General features: G+C 51.4%; 2 protein-coding genes across 2 annotated transcripts; one reads left to right on the plus strand and one right to left on the minus strand.

Moving 5' to 3' along the window:
* Nucleotides 1–285: 285 nt before the first annotated feature.
* Nucleotides 286–4008, minus strand: csx2 (the record flags this gene model as incomplete). Its single annotated transcript, XM_014693827.1, has 6 exons — nt 286–1603; nt 1704–3060; nt 3129–3195; nt 3270–3647; nt 3736–3869; nt 3945–4008. The coding sequence occupies 6 exons, from the start codon at nt 4006–4008 to the stop codon at nt 286–288; spliced, it is 3318 nt and encodes a 1105-aa protein (XP_014549313.1).
* Nucleotides 4009–7347: 3339 nt separating this feature from the next.
* G6M90_00g012100 (uncharacterized protein) lies at nt 7348–11610 on the plus strand (the record flags this gene model as incomplete). Its single annotated transcript, XM_014693826.1, has 3 exons — nt 7348–9960; nt 10030–10590; nt 10672–11610. 3 exons carry the CDS (start codon nt 7348–7350, stop codon nt 11608–11610), a joined length of 4113 nt encoding a protein of 1370 aa, XP_014549312.1.
* Between the last annotated feature and the right edge of the window lie 2192 nt (nt 11611–13802).

Raw genomic sequence — 13802 nt, forward strand, 5'->3', positions numbered from 1 at the left:
GAGAACGAGGCTGCCACCCAAACGCCGATGCCCATAATTAATTCCCCCAAAACTTCCATGTAAAACTCGATCCTGCATCGTCCACACTGGCGTCAGCGTGTAGCAGACAGTTAAGGACATTTGCCTCTTCCATGACTAAGAAAATAAAGAAGAAGAAAAAGGCTTCATTCACACGTAATAGCATCTCCCATTATTGCTGGCCGCCCATAGCTTTCGCAGCCGAGGCAGCTCATGTACGTGATAGCACAAAGCAAAGCTTGTCCATCGATCCCAAAATCTGTGTTCCTATTTTTCGGGTATGGGAGACTTTGCTAGTCGCCCTCCAGCACTCACACGTTTCTGTAGCCTAGCTTCCCTCTCTCGCTGCGGCCTATCGCTTGAGCTCAGGTGAAGGGGTAGAGAGCCCAAGACGTCGTGTCCTGGATTATTGCCTCTGCCCATCTTCTGTTCGTAGTACTGCTGGGCAAATCGGCCAAGTGGGAAAGCGGGCATTGATCCTGGAATTTCTGCCCCATTCTGGGTGAGGAGTTCAGCAACAGGGAAGGGAACAGCTTTAACATCTGTCTCGGAGGCGTTCACGCTCGATGTCAGCGATGGCTGTGCTGGATCTGCTGCTGCAAGTGCCAGCCAGATTGCATGCGTCCCCCTCATCTTATCGACCACATTGGGGTTGGCTTTGAGTGCCAGGGCGTACATGACCTGCTGAATTTCATTCTTTTTGATAGCCGCCAGCAGGGTCTCGTCCGGGGTCGCATATCTTGAAAGTGTTGTCGAGATTGGCTCAACATATGCCCGATCCACGTACTTGGCAGTGATAAACCTCAACCGTTGTTCTCGAGTCGCTTGCGGACTTGGTTTCTGAGACGGATTCAGTTTAGTCTCCCAAATCATGTTTGATACCCTGTTTCCAATGAGCAAGAGGACTTCGACAATATCGATTGTGAATGACTTGATATCCAGTGTAAGTGATCGGACTTTGCTGATATGTGTACCCAGAGACCGGTGAATGCCGCTGCATTCAATACACAAAATGATGCCCAGGTTGATGGAGACCCATTCCACTTTTGACCCTGAGCCGCAGTCCGCACACCAACAATTACCCTGATCCGCGTTTCGAACCATTTGCAGCAGCTTGTCTGGGTTCTCATCATACCCTGAGCTCGTCGTGCGAACCGCGCCAGGCCGGGCGCCGACTGTTATTCTGCGCTGGGGCATTCCCGCGTTTGTGGTCGAATGATGGTGTAGTGGACCATGGCCCGAGTGCTGTGTTTTGCCCGTCAAAATAGAGCCAATATCCCTCTTAAGAGACGAATCTGCAGGTGTCCTAGACGAGGATGAGGGTTCCGGAACGCCCCGGCCTTCCATCGCACTTTGCAATGCATTGTTTATCGACAGAATCCAGCTGTTCATGTCCTCTTCAGATGTTGCCTGATAAACACGCTTGTAGTTTGGCGTTATAACCTCGAAACAAAATCGGCGTTCAGCATTGCGTGCCTCACGTACAGAAGCCATTCGCAAATCGATGGGATCCATGTGGAGGTCCAGCTTCTGCTTCCAATTACTGTACTCGGATAGCTTTCCTTGATCCAAAACAATCCAAAATCTGGATATAGTTAGTTTCACATTCAACCCCATGCACACCAGGTATCCCATCCCCCTTTTTTCTTGATAAAGAGTGCCTGTCAAAAGGCTGTATGACTTACTTGTGCCATCCCTGCTTGTTCAAGTTTCGTGGATCAACATGGCCACCCGGTCGGTTTAGCGCCCACAATAGACCTTCCTTTCGTTGGCTCACCACACCCTGTGCTGTATCTCGCTCCTCAAGATCTCGGAAGCCTTTGAACTTGGCCCCCGGTGTGGAGCTAGACAACGACGACTGGCCTTGGCTACCAGGAGATCTCGATAGCTCGGCTCCTTGGGTCGCGCTTCCTTGGCCACCAACGCCGATAGCAATGGCGTTCTTAATTTGCGAGCCTGTGCTATCAGCACGGCCAAGTTCGCTGTCAGAAGTATTTCCGGCATTACCGTTCAGGCTCGAGGACAACGGAGCAGAACTGTGCAGGCTTGCTTGTTCTGGTTCCAAATAAGGGGTGTTGGACTTTTCCAGCTGTCGTCGTTTCTCCTCCCGCTCTCGACGTCGATATTGGTACTCCTTGTCTGCTTCTTGAACTTCAGAAGAAAGCGCCGACAACTGTGGAAGGAAGTCCTCAATCCTTTTTGCAGTAGCCAGATAGCCTTTTGTTTGTGCATCTGCGTATTTTGTCAGGTGAGAAAGAACTTCTTGCTCTTTGCGACCACCATGAAGATCTTGCACAAAACTGGAGTAGTCGAATCGCTTCAGCTCAAAATTTCGTCGCTTGTTTTGGTATTTTGAATCACTATCCGCAAGTTTCTTCGCCTTGCCCGAATCCTGCCGCTGACCCAGATACCGAGATACATATGCGTAGTAATCTTTGCTTTCTTCTTCAAAGTCGCGCTTTTTGTATTCAGCTTGCTTGATGTCGAGTTGATATAGCTTGTTTAGCGGTTCTATAATAATTTTTTGTAAGTTTGCTGTATTCTGGCGTTCATAGGCCACGACTTCGCGTGCGATTTTATCAAAATAGTGCTCCAAAGCGGGTTGGAAGGCGTTGGCATTGGTAGAAGACGCTTCTCGCAGAGCTTCCATGAAGGAAACAAAAGCATCGTTGGCCTCAGTTTGCTGCAAATGGGCATGCTCTGCTCGTTTTAGAACCTTCTTCATCTGGACTCGCATATTGCCAGTCTTTTGCTCCAGCGCTTTTAAAGTCGCCCGAAAGACGGGACCATCATCACTGACAGTGACATCATCGTCGTACTTGGGACATGGAACATCAACCTTGACAGGCTCTTGCATCTGGTTCGTGTTCGTTTGCGACAAGCTTTCATTCGGTGCAAGAAGAGGAGAGACGGGCTCATCAACATCGACCCCAGTTAATCGAGACTCGACCGACTGCGTGGAGGCAACTCGAATTTTTGGAGGCGAGCTCAATAGGAATTGCGGCGAAGGTGAACTGGGGTTACTCAGGGGTAAACCTGGACCTATAAACGGCGTTAGAATCCCATGGTATCTGTTTGTCGCCGTTTCAATATTAGGGCCTGTTACGTACTAGAGACAAAGTAGGAGAAGCTCGCCAGAGTATCTAAACGGTGGGCTCGAGGGTCGTATTCGACAAACTTGGGACCGAGAAAATAAAAGTTAGCTGCTGTAACAAATAGGTAGTGACCTGATAATAGCATCGCATTCTTACGCTGCAACAGTTCCTCCAACCGCCCCCTTTGTCCTCAACAGGCTTGGGGGGTTTCCACTTCCAAGTCCATTCAAATGTCACAGATGAATTGCCACCTGTGCTATAATCGCCCACGAGTTCTACATTGGCGTTCTTGTGAAGGTTTGGATCGGCATGGAATTCTCGTGTGACAAGATTCGAAACTTCTCTGGGGGTAGAGGCGTAAACAAATGTTAGGCCAGAGATATTGGTATCTGAAGTAGCCGGCCGGCCATCTGCAGCAGCAGGTACGTGTGACTGGCGAATTACAAACGTGAATGTGAATATAAGCTCGTCATCGCCGTTCAGTTTGAGCAGAAAGTTGGGTGCGGCGGTGAGATTATTCGATGATTCAGGATCCTGACGGCATGGTGATTAGAGGAAATACAGCAACCGGCTTGAGTGTAGCGGCAAACAAATCGAAGGTTTTCGGGCATAATCAACGCACCTGTACGTATTCTATTGGGGATGTTTCGCCGGACAATCGACTAACGACTATTCTGCTCGCTGGGAATGCATTCGGGACAATGTTGACGGAACTGCGCCTCCGCGGATTGGTCACCACCAGCGAGGATATGCTCACTGCGAAGAATGAAGAGTGAGTGCCCAGGTCAACAGAAGAAGAGGGGAGAAATCAAAAGTTTGGAGCCAACGTACGTCTGTTTTGGTCCCTAAGATATGGCGTCGACCCGTCGTCGGGCCTGCTAGTGATGTTGCCCATGCCGAGGACTGCTCGACGGCATTCGAGGGCAAAGAATTGCCTGGTGGTTCAAATTGGGAGCTGCGTCGAGCAGTTGAAATGGTCGGCTTGGGAAGGAGAGCGCTCGAGATTGGAGACGCTGGAAGCAGCTGAAGCAGCTGAAGCATTTGATGCGGTCGAGGCAGTCGAGGCAGGTTCGGGGCAGCGCGGGGCGAAACGCTCTTGGAGGAGCTCAGCCAGTCATTTGGCGGTGGGTACGGAAGAAACCCAGGCCCAGACCCCCCAGATGCTTGTCGCCTGCCTAGCCCAGATGAGGAGGAGACTGGAAAGCTCAATGTTGGAAAGGCGCGGGCTCGAATTGGAGATGACGATCAGTCGCAAAGTATATGGTATATATGGCGGGAGGCGGGTTCCTAGAGATGTCTGCACGCTGCGCACGAACGGGTAAACAGTAGCTAAACGGCAAAAGGAGCTGTGTCTGGAATCAAGAAAGGACGGATGGATGGATGGATGTGAGAAGATGGTTTGGAGGAGCCCGGGGCGTATAAAGATGGAGCACGAGGGGATCAATTTGATGCAACAAGCGCAGGCGCCAGCCATCAAACGCCGGACGTGGACTGCTGGTGCCACAGATCTGCTTGCTGGCTGTTTGTGGACACAGTTCATTCAAGGCAATGGTCTGGTCTGTCCAGTGACAATGGGAATGGGGACTGGGGGACGGGTGGCGGCAGTGGGCTCAATTGGTGGCGGAAGGGTGGTGGGTATTAGTGCGTGGGTGGCCGCATGCGCGACCAGCACCAGACGTGCTTGGGTTCAATGGTTCAGCGGTTCCATGTTTGGAGATTGGATGGGGTCTGGTCCGGTCAGTTTAGAGCCAGGGTCGTCGCAACCAGGCCAAGCCGGTTATAACTTAGTCAACATTCAAGGAGCTCACTCCGGCGGCTACGACATTGAAACCTTTGAATGCTGGAACTTGGCCAGCGCCACTCCTCTACTAGAGACGCAAGTACTTGAGTTTTAAGGACCAGACCTAGTAATTACAAGTAGTAGCACCGAGGCTTTCAAGTGGTGAGTGAACGGTGCATTATTGTATTCAATGTTCCGTGTCTGGCACTAGTATCCGCTGCTTGGCCGTGGCGAAGAAGGAGGCGCTGTAGGGCGCTGGTGGCTTATGTTTCGGAACATTAGCATTGACTCCGTAACAGAGAGAGCTACCACCACTCGGTAAAGTAAACAGAACCATGGACCAACACTCGAACTTGAGGTAATTTGACTTCCATGTCCGTACTCTGCAAGCATGGGGCAGCTGGGCCGGTCGTCAAACAAACTACATGGGACATGGAAAGCAACATAGCATTGGTCATATCGAGAGAGCCTCATACTACCAGGAGTCAAGTACGCTTGCAGCCAGGCCAGTATAGTAGCAACTTACGGAGAACCTAGGTACTGGGGCTTTTGCAACAACATCTCCTCTAGTCACGTAGCAGTCGCGCAACAGTTTGAGCCCAGCAGTTCTCGTCACCACGCCAGTTCCTACTGATACACCAGACCCATCCCTGTTCAAGTCGGCGCGTTTTGCAGACTTTGCTGTTGCCGACGACGACAAATCCGCGAACTCCCAAGACCCCAAGAAAAGGCGTCACATCACATTCGTGTGCGAATACAGGCCCAGGCCCTTGCAAAGAACATTTCTGCCTCACGAAGCCGTCAACCACCGCAGTCACATTGACAGCTGCGCCTGCTCAGCTCACCCACGTGGGACCCAGCTGACGACGATGACAAGTGAGAGGCCAACCAGATGGCGGGCCAGCTGTGCAAACAGTGATGCAGGAACATTAAACGGCACATGCGCGTCTTTTCCCGCCTCGCTGGACCCATTGTGCAGCGCTGGACATCACGCGACATCAAGCACGAATATACTCCCTACACAGCCTGTCTGGTAGGGTGTTGTTGGCGTAACGGTTTTCACGAATGGCCGAGCGCATCCGCGAGCGTCAATTTTAGTATCTCGCCATCAATACGCATCATGGGCACAATGCAGTGGCATGATGCCAGATCGAACAAAGCATCAAAACTTGGAATGCTGCCCAATATCCGTCCCTCTTGGCGGGCAATTTTAGAACACTGAACCCTGCATGTCGACTGGGGTGGGTGGGGGATTGGACATTGCAGGCATGGGAGGGCATTAAGGACGAGGCACTGGGAGCATTCGTTCCATTCCTTCAATGTTCCATGGTGACGGCCTGGTTCTGGTAGAATACGGACTGGAACTGCCTACCTAGGTGCTTACGTAGGATACTGTCGTAATGTTATTGAGTTCTGTTGCCACCGGCATAGCTGATTTTCTGGTCAACGGTGCAAAGTACAATTTTGAGGTTGCTATTTTTAGGGTTCAAAGCCCATAAGGGCTTCAAACAACGAATGAATTGGCTGCTGTGATGAGGCTCCAGCCTGGCGCCGGGATTCCAGATAGGCGAAGGCCTGGTGGCTGTACCCGGCATCAGCGCCGTATTGCACTAGTAGTAGTACTACTATTAGTAGTTCCGTAGTAATTGCAAGTACAAGTTCCCGTGTGGGGCGCTTACATAAGTATGTATGTACATAATGTTCTGGCATGTTTTGATGGCATTCAAGTGCGGTTTCACACTGATGGACCCCTACCCCCCTACTCCCTCCCAACTTGGGTAATTACACATGTCAATAATTAATTACATGCCTGGCTTGGCCCAGTTACAGACATCTAGAGCCTGACAGAGTAACATAGTCTGGGAGCATCACAGGCGTCAGTGCGGTGTTGCACACCACGCCAGGCGACGCATGGACTGTTGACCTCAACACCGGACTTCAATCAACTTCTCTCGAGGGAGCACTTGAGCACGGGGGCCGTTCGGGCTGAGCTGACCCGCACGCACGCGCGCCCCTCAGTACCGTGTGCGGTTTGGCACTTTGGACGGAACCACCAGTTGACGCTTTGCTGTTGACAACTTTAGAAGGCACGCTGAGGCCTGGATGACGTCGGGTCGCCCTTGGAAACCTTGCGAGCCCCCCATTTTCGAGCCCAGCACTTGAGACGTGTGGACGGACCGACGCCGGCCCGCTGAAACACCAACCTTCTGGGTCTCGCCGCCATCATAAAATGCAAAACGCTACAAACTGTCCTCCTAGCCGTTTGCCGTTGGCCCGTCCGATTTCGATTCCTTCCCGTTTCTCTGTCTGCTTTGCCTGTATAGCGAGCGTTTACTGTCCTCGCATGTGTTTTTTGCTGGCCATGACCTCGTGCATCGCGCATTGCATTGGGCAGCAACTCGCTCTCTCATTCTGAACACGAACGACGTCACAACCGACACAACCACCACCACCATGTCGACCTCCTCGCGACGCTCCTTCACGCCCAATCGTCGCGTCAAGAGCAGCAGCAGGGACATAGCGCGAAGCAGAGCATCTTCGCGGGCTGCTTTACGCCCCCAGCATTTCGTTGTCGAGCATGAAGAGGCTCGCAGCTTCGCCCTTCGTACCGCCTACCTTCACTACCTCTTGCAGCCAAGAGCAAAACGGAAGCAATATGTCCCCGCACCAAAGCCGCCCGCTCGATCTCACTCGAGCGTTGGTCAGCTCGTTCAAGAATACATCTCGGGAAACTCAACCAGCTTGAAGCTGCCGAGCGGCTTCCCGACCCAGCTTCTGGATCGAGTCGGCGGCGTGGTCCGGGGCAGCGAACCCCTCCCTGGCTTCAGCGATGCTGCTGTCAAACGAAGCTTCGCCGAAGCATACACGGCCTTCTCCGAGAAGAACTTCCGCAGGACTATCGAAAAGGAGAGGAAGTTTGAGCCTCTGGTCTTGATGTTTTATTCATCTGCCACCAAGGCAGCCCAGAAGGGCAAGGCTCCCGACGACGATTCATGGAAGCTCCTTCCGGACCGTCATCTTGCAATGTTTGTGAGGCTTGCCACAAACATCTTGCGAGAGCATGGACATGATCGAGACCGTGCCGACTTGCTATCAAGACTGACGTCTTTGGAAAAGAAGCTGTTGACCAATGACCAAAACTTGGTCGACAGTGCCCAGGACGGCAAGGGGAAAACCATTGAAGTAGTCGTGCCCCTGAGCTACGACGTCAAGGACATGCCCATGGTGCAGGTGGTTGCAGCCATCTTTGGTATGAGTCTATCCGAGGTTCAGTCCGAGATCAATCAACATCGCCAAACTTGGACAGAAGAAGCTGCGCTCAAGGATCTCAAGTCGTATCAGCATAGGCTAAACACCACCATGGCCGGCGCGCTGAGAAGCCAGGACTTTGACGTCGAGGATGCCTTTGTTGAGTGGAAGAAGTCAGAATCGCCTCATTTGTCACAAATGATGCTCGATATCTTGACAGCAAGGCCAGAGCTGGCCAAGACTTCGTCAAGCAGTTATGAAAAGCAGCTGCCCAGTCGGCCACAGTCTATGATTGGTACTGACCAGGCCTACGCCGACCTCAGTCGTGTCATATCCGCAGCAGATGGTGGGATAAACGCTTTCGATCCAGCCGTCAGTCTAGCAAATCTGTCAATTGGTTGTGAACCAGGCAGCATTCGAGCCGTTGAAGAGACGATATATACATTCATCCCCCCTGAGCCCAGGGAATTTTACAAGTACATCTTACAACACGCCGTCACCTTTGATCAACTGCATGCAGATCCCGCATTAGAGTACAAACCACTCTCCAAGCAGTCCGTCGACCTTCTGACAGAGCTCTGTGTCCGTTGGCGCATCCCACAATTTTCACGCTTGATTGCCCTGCTGGAGGTTGCCGCTCGCAAGTTCCTGGACCAGGAAATCGTTCCTGAAGAGCTGGATGCCATCTTTGACTTTGTTAAGTCCCCGATGCCGGAGGTCAGGAAACCACCTCACATCACACATTACGCAACCCCATTGAGTGACATCGAAACCAGCCGATGGACCATGCATGATTTCGCAGTCTACCAGCAAACTTTTCACAGCTTGCATGACGCGCTGTTGCGAGAACTGTATGAACTCATGGAGCAGTGTTACGACTCCAAGCCCCCCAACATTGCAGCCGTCATGTTCCTGCTTGAGAACCATATTGGTGGCGACCCAATGTTCTCTCCGCGGCCCAATGCTCTGGCTGGATTTTCAGAACATCTTGCCCAGGGACTGTGCCAAAGAGCAGCTGACGTCTACCGAGACTATATGCAAAAGGAGATACCAGCCCATAAAGAGGAATGGGACTTTGCTCATGTGATCCAGTTGGGCAAGTCAGTGACCAAACTGTGTGACCGGATTCGCAAGCGGTACAAGAATAATATGGAGATAATGGGGGTGAATCCTCTATCGATTCTTGTCCAAGAGGTGTTCCCCAGCTTTGAGAAAGACGCGGTGGCTATTATCGAGACGATTATGAGAGGCGCAGACGAGGTCGGTGAGGAGCTTCCTATCCGAGATGGATTTGACTTGTACAAAGAGTTGGTCGCGATTCGTCGCATCCACGTTGAGTCACTTGATGGTGTGCCATTTGAGTTTGATATCGAAGATATTCTTGTAGAATTTGTATGGCGCTTCATCCGCGCCGCAGAGGAAAAGGTCAATGGCTACGTTGACGAAGCCATTAAGAAGGACGAGTTTCGGGTCCGGGCTCAGGGCGCAGAACAAATTCCGCTTGACTCAGAGCGACATAGTGTGTCTGTGATCGATCTTTTCAGGATTCTAAACCAGACGGTGGACCAGGTGGTCAGCTTGGGGTGGAATAATGATGAACATTATGCACGATTCATGACATCGCTTGCACGAACTGTTGCTACGGCTGTCGGTCGATATTGCGAGGTTGTTGAGCAAAGGTTTGCGAAAGAAATGGACCGTCCATCGGCGGAGGAGGTTGCCGCCCAGAGCAGAACTACACAGGAGAAATGGATGCAGTACGCGAAGGACGCTTGGAGCAATAAGGAGAAGATTGAACCCTTTCAATTTTATGCCGAGGTATGGAGTTTCTTCCCTTTTTCCCGTCAATATGCATATCCCTCCTTTGGATGCTAACGAACTGCGCAGTCCTTTGTGAAGCTAAATAATGTCGAATTCGCCATGCAAGAGCTGGATAAGCTGGAGAAGAGCATGAACTCGGAAGCGTGTGCCACGCTCCTCGAGAAAATTGACGGCCCTAAGAAGAAGGTTCGCAAACCAAGCAAGTACACCTTCACAATTAAGGTTGTGGAGGCGGAGGATCTCAAGGCCTGTGATGCGAATGGACTCAGCGACCCTTATGTCGTCTTTGGCGATGAATACCAGAAGCGACTACACAAAACGCGCATCATTTATAAAAATCTCAACCCCCGTTGGGACGAGTCGTTTGATATCACGGTTCAGGGACCAGTGAATGTTATTGCCACAATCTGGGACTACGATACTTTCGGCGATCACGACTACGTTGGGCGCACATCACTTAAGCTGGATCCAGTGCACTTTGGCGACTATCTTCCCCGAGAGTTTTGGCTAGACTTGGACTCTCAAGGCCGGCTTCTTATCAGAGTCAGCATGGAAGGGGAACGAGATGATATTGAGTTCCATTTTGGCAAGGCCTTCCGTCATCTCAAGAGAACGGAAAGGGACATGGTACGAAAAGTTACAGATAAGGCAAGTTTATATTTTTTTCCCATTGGTCCTCACATCTACCCACTAACACGTTGATTGCAGCTCACACAACAAATTAATGATACGTTGTCTCTGGAGACGCTGCGAAATCTCTTGGGCATAGGTGGGATTGGGGCTTCAATGACCAGTCTATGGAAGAAGCGAGCCTCAACTGCAGCTGCAGTCACACCAAGCCAGATTGAGGGTGCGCTAGCTCGTCTGTTCACGTATTTTGACGAGAACTTTGCCATCATGAAGCAGACGTTGACCGACGCGACTATGATAGCAGTCATGACGAGGTTGTGGAAGGAAGTCCTCATGACGATTGAAAACTTACTGGTCCCTCCCATGTCTGATAAGCCATCGGCCAAGAAGCCTCTAAGCCGGAGGGAGCTAGATGTTGTGTATTATTGGCTAGAGATGCTTTTCAACTTCTTTAATGCCAGGGACGAGCAATCCGGTGAACAGTTGGGTGTGCCTGCTGAGGTGCTCAAATCGCCTAAGTGGCACGAGCTTGCGTCTCTGAATTTCTTCTACTTTGAGGACAGTGGCAACTTGATACGAGAATCAGAACGGATGGCGTCGGCCACGGCACAGCGAGCACAACAAGCGCTGCTGCAGCAGGCACCGCAGCAGAACCGCATGTCCGCTCCGGCTAGTTTCGGGGCGTCGTTTGGCGGTGCTGGCGCATTCGCAAGCATGGGCACCATCAGGCGCGGGAAGAGCATCATGATGAATCGCAACTTGGGCACGATGCGGAAAGCCAAGGAGGCCAAGCGACGCGAGGCCCAGGCCGATCCCAGCGACGACATGATCTTGCGTATTCTCAGAATGCGACCTGAAGCGGCAAAGTATCTGAAAGAGCGGCATCGCCAACGGGAACGCCAAGCGGCGACGGTGGCAGCGGCGCTCATTGTGAGGAATAGTGTCAGCCAGGGGTGGCAGACTGGAGGAGCGTTTGGCGCAGGGCAGTTTGGAAGAAGCAACTTACCTAGGAGGTAGACCTGCTTCCCGACGGTGACGACGTGATGTCGCGCAATGATTTTTTTCAAGCGCTTTCTTTTATTTTTATTTTTTTTTTATTTTCTCTTTTTTTGCCTTTGTTATATTTCCTCGTTTTAGGGGGGGGCGATTATCTGGGGTTTACAAAGTTGATTTAGGCAAGAGAGTATCGGATACCCCAAATATGCATGAGCGAGAGGATACGATTACATGGGCTGTGTAAACGAAGGCATGTAATACTTGATCTCGAAATAGCGACAGCGCTGATTAGTGGATTTTATCAATTGCACGCACATGATTGTTTACAGTTTGTCCAGGATGGGTTGTGGAATAGCGGAGTGATGCTTTTGCTGCCACCACCGCCAGCCACCTACTTCATCGCAATCAGTATGACGACTTTGGTCATTCATGTTCAAAGGCTGTCCCATCCATCCATCCATCCATAAGAGAGGCTGTGCAGAGATTGTCGACGGGAGAAACAGAAAGAGGCAGCCTGTCTGTCACGCGGTGAAGAGGCGGCTGCCGCGCTCTCGAGGATCGTCACTCGCGCTGCGTGTCTTCATCTCCTGATGTCCACTGGTGCTGTTGTGACGTCTTGTACGAGGTCACCTGATGAAAGCTACGATGCGGCCTCGAGAGGTTCCAACAATCACAGCATGTCCCAAATAGCTATTCACGTTGGCTATCAGGATAGTAGTATTTGATAGGAATGATGTGCTCCGTCCGCCGCGTTTAATTAGCTAGGAGGGACGGGATCGGCAGTGGGAGGGAGGGGCTGGCTGGGTTTGGTCCGTTCGTGGGTGGTTGAAACGGACTGACAGGTTGATGACGGATGGGTGTGATTCTCCACTGGGGTTCGGACGGGAATGACGTCGTTTTTGTGCTTTGGGGTGTTGTATGTGGTATTGACGCCCGGCGGGAGATAATGGCGGTCTGGGAATCGATGCATGTGTTTGGCAACACGTGCAACATGTAAATCGGCGGAGACGAGCACTTGGGAGATTCGGTACTGTTGTATGCGGGCTAACTAGCCGGCGGGGGGGGGAGGTGGATGGCGTGAGAGTTGTGAAGACAGATTTAGCATCTGTTCGAGGTCTGACATCAAGGAGAAGGTTTCTGTTGTGGTTGGCCACCGGTGCAGAATCCGACAGCTCTAGACGCGCGCACGTACAAACAGACCACGTCGTGCTGAACTCATTCACTGTGATAAACCCCGAGAAGAATATGGCGTTTAGAATGGCTTTTGGATCATAAAGGTCTAGGTGATTTATAGTAACGAGATCAAAGATTGGTCAAGCTTTCCTCTGGCACTACCATACAATCTATATTTATCAGGTTGTAAACGCCGCAAACAGAGTTTGGGAGTTTTGGTTGAATTTTGAACCTGTTTTTTTATTATAGCCCTGTTGGCTGTACAAGGCGAGCGTTGCCAGTGTTTACAAACAAGGCGGCAACCCCTAGTAGTTCCCAGCCCTCAGGTAGTTTTGATAAAATTGTCATGGCAAAAGCCAATGCGTCTAGCGTTGTGCCTGATATGAGGATACTATTCCAAGGATGGGTCCTCATATACTAAACGTTGTTGCGCGAGGCATAAACTCAGTTTCCCACCAATGGCATCACCTTTGAGGAAACCCGTCCAAGTGACCTCATCTCATGTAAGGCAAGCTTGGCGGCCACGCTGCGATCGACACGAACCAAACCAGACTAAAGGGGTTCCATCCATGAGAAGCCATGGGCTGAGTTTGGCGCTCCACCGCACGGCTTCCCAGGCAAAACTAATGATATTAACCTTTGCTTTGGCCTCAGGGCAACAGAGTGCCGCTTCCAATGATAAACATTGACCTCCTGTCCCCCGTAACCAAGCATCTCCATATCAGCTGCAAAGTTCAGAGCGCTCGCAGTGGTTCTCCGTCGTGGGGGTGGCGGCCGTGGCCGAGAACAGCTTGGCAACTGCCGGAGACGATTAGACGAGTCAAGTCACCTTTTGGGGCCAGTTGACGTTGCGAGTAAGTCCAGTACTCTTCCTAACGCCATCGTAACATACTAGTCTCAGGGGCAACAACCTGCCGGTACGGGTTCGGCTTCTCTCAAATTCGCAAGGACTCGGTGCTCCGCCGTATCAGCAGGCAATAATAGATGCTCCTATAGTATCTAACTTGTTAGTGACCATGAACCGATATTTGCCAGGACCG

Source organism: Metarhizium brunneum, chromosome 1, assembly GCF_013426205.1.
Source record: "Metarhizium brunneum chromosome 1, complete sequence".
NCBI lineage: Eukaryota > Fungi > Ascomycota > Sordariomycetes > Hypocreales > Clavicipitaceae > Metarhizium > Metarhizium brunneum.